This window comes from Hyperoodon ampullatus (assembly GCF_949752795.1).
Source record: "Hyperoodon ampullatus genome assembly, chromosome: 12".
Classification (NCBI taxonomy): Eukaryota; Metazoa; Chordata; class Mammalia; order Artiodactyla; family Ziphiidae; genus Hyperoodon; species Hyperoodon ampullatus.
The window spans coordinates 8,667,017-8,669,864 of NC_136925.1; the positions used below are offsets into that span (position 1 = coordinate 8,667,017).

General features: G+C 56.4%; 1 protein-coding gene across 1 annotated transcript; it reads left to right on the forward strand.

The window, feature by feature from the left end:
- Positions 1–1,479: 1,479 nt before the first annotated feature.
- Positions 1,480–1,819, forward strand: LOC307061233 (developmental pluripotency-associated 5 protein-like; the record flags this gene model as incomplete). Its single annotated transcript, XM_079716276.1, has 2 exons — positions 1,480–1,591; positions 1,665–1,819. The coding sequence occupies 2 exons, from the start codon at positions 1,480–1,482 to the stop codon at positions 1,817–1,819; spliced, it is 267 nt and encodes an 88-aa protein (XP_079572402.1).
- Between the last annotated feature and the right edge of the window lie 1,029 nt (positions 1,820–2,848).

Sequence of the window (2,848 nt, forward strand, 5' to 3'; positions counted from 1 at the left end):
AAACTTTTTTGTGTTTAAATTTTTCTTGTCTTGCAATGAAATGCAAATTTCACTTCACAACAGGTAAGGTGCATCTCAACGGAATAATTCCAGCGAGCCCAGACTCTTACATCTTGCGATCCAGAGAAAAGCACTAATATCGCTAACGTGAGATGTCTGTTTTTTGTTATTAGTGGTAGTCTTCTGATGCTCAGCTACATTTTTTTTTTTTCAACAGAAACTCCTATATATCCTGTCTCCTCCAATACCTCTTTGGTGCAGTTCCTCAAAGCTACCTGAGAGGCTGTCTCGCGGGCTGTAGTTCTCATTTGCCCCAAATAAAACTTAACTCACACCTCTCACGTTGTGCATTTTCTTTTTTTCAGTCAACCAGAGAGGTAATCTGTTAGAAAGAGATGAGTCTACATTGACATGTAATTAGCACTGAGAAAGTCCATAGTTTACATCAAGGTTCACTCTTGGAGTGTTTTTTTTTTTTTTGCGGTACGCGGGCCTCTCACTGCTGTGGCCTCTCCCGTTGCGGAGCACAGGCTCCGGACGCGCAGGCTCAGCGGCCATGGCTCACGGGCCTAGCCGCTCCGCGGCATGTGGGATCTTCCCGGACCGGGGCACGAACCCGTGACCTCTACATTGGCAGGCAGATTCTCAACCACTTTACCACCAGGGAAGCCCAGCAATCTGTTTTTTAAATGAATAAAACAAGTTTGTTTAGGGCCTGAAGGCCGGACCACATAGTGTAGGCCACGTGAGCTTCAAAATCCGGGTAGATTCCAAAGTTCCAGACTCAGGGGATTCAAGGAACGTGAACCGTGGGGCACTTCAGAGCCCCCATCAGGACCCTGGAAGAAAATGAATATCGGAATCTCGTTTTCCTCTTTGTTAAGTGGCCGGAGTGACCCCTCAGATCCCTGAAGTTGCAGGGGTCGCCCTGCAGTGAAGTCCCGGGGTCCGGCTCCCTTAGGCCAAGGGAAGACACACCCTCCTTTGGAACGGGGAAGGCAGGGACTCGATTGGGCAGCTGGGTGGCCGTCGCACCCCCAAACCTGTACTGCTTGCCGAGGTTCAGGTCCAGCCACTGTTTCTAGAATAACAAGGGTTTCTAGCGCCGTCTCCCCACTCACTCCCAAGGTGAAGGGATTTTGGTGCAGAGGAAACGAGTCAAAGCAGGTGGGATCCCGAGTCAACTCGGAGACAGCTGGGCCCACCCGCGCTCGGGAGCCGGAGGTGGGGCTGGGAAGGGCCCTAGACAGTCAACCGGAGACCAAGGCGGCGCGCGGCGTGCGGGGCGTGGCGAGTGCGGGATTGAACTGCCGGGCAGGACCGGGGGCGGGACCTGGATGGGGCGGGGCGGGGCCTGGATGCGGGTTGGCCAGGGGCGCGGGGCGTGGCCCGCCCAGGTACTTAACTTTCCGCCGGAAGCATCGTTCCACCCAGTCTAGGTCCCAGCTCCAGGCAGGGTTTTGTTTCGACGCCCTGAAGATGGGGAAGCTGCCCAAGCGGAACGACATCCCACCTTGGGTGGGGACTCCCGAAGTCTTGAAGGAGCCCGAGGTGTTCCAGGTCCAGACGGGGCTTCTGGAAGCCGTGTTCGGTGAGTGAGCCCAGTCCTGACCCGGGTGCCCCGGCCCTCCTGGGCCCGAGCGCTCATCTTCTCACCTAAACAGGCCCCGACGGATCTCGAATCCCATTCGTCGAGCAGGTGGGCACAGTCATGCTCCAGATGAAGGGTCTGGAAACCTCGGACGACGCCGAAGTCATGGTTTACGGCTCTTACTTGTGCAAGTTCCAGACCAAGTGGATGCTCCAGTCCGTGGCCTAGCGGCACCGCCAGCAGCACAAGCAGGTTGAGAGGCCTCATGACCAGGTGCCCTGGACCTGCCTGTGCAGGCGGCCTGGCTCCCTCCCCTGCAGCCCTCCTCACCCCTCCCTAACTATCCCCTCCGGGCAACCACCAACAGCACCTCGGCCAGCACCCACCCGGGGAGGCCTCTGTGTCCAGGCTGTGCCCCAGTCTCCTTGGCAGTGCCGGCCCTCGGTCCTAGGGACCCTGGAGTAAGGCTGTGAGAGGTGGCCGGGGCTGGCCTCCTGGGGCGGGGCCTCCCCACCCGCCATGTTGGAATGAGCCCAGTAGGCCCCAGGTTCTGAGGTTCCCGAGAATCCCAGGCCCAGGACGCCTAGCTGGGAGGTCCCGAAAAGGAACCTTGGAAGGAGGCAGAGAACCGTTCAGGCTCTTACCCTCTCCCCCTCACACTTGCCTGCTGTGGCTTTCTGGTGCAGGGATGCTGCAACCTGAGGAAGCCACGAATTCGCTCGACCTAGCTCCTCGGATGAAGGGAAGCCAGTTTGCAGCCAGACCAACCGGTGGAGAGGAGGCTGCAGCCAGAGCTGCAGGGGGTCTGGTTCAAGCTCTGCGCCAGCCTGACAAGGAACACCCAGCGGGTTTCTGGTCTCTGCCTCTGCCTTTAAGTCCTCATGTCCTTCCCCGCAAGGTTGCTAATTACAGAATAAACTTTTAAGTGGTTTCTTGTTGTGTCTTGATGTGTAGTTGAGGTGTTGGAGATAACATCACAGGTGAGGTGGCCCTGGAGCTTAACCCTTAGTGAAACCCCTAAGGCTAGAAAGAGGTTCCGGAGCACAGGGGGAAAAAGGGTCTGGAGAGAACAGGGAAAAGAGTCTAGGAGTCAAGTTCTGAGATGCAGCTCTGACCGAAAACTCAGGCAACCTAGGAGAGATGTGATCTTCTGGCACTGAGGGTTTCATAGCCTTGTAAACTAAACTGGAGCCTGCTGGGTGCTCATTTGCACTCAGCCTACTGCTGTACATTATGTAGGTTGGAGCGTGAAGCAAA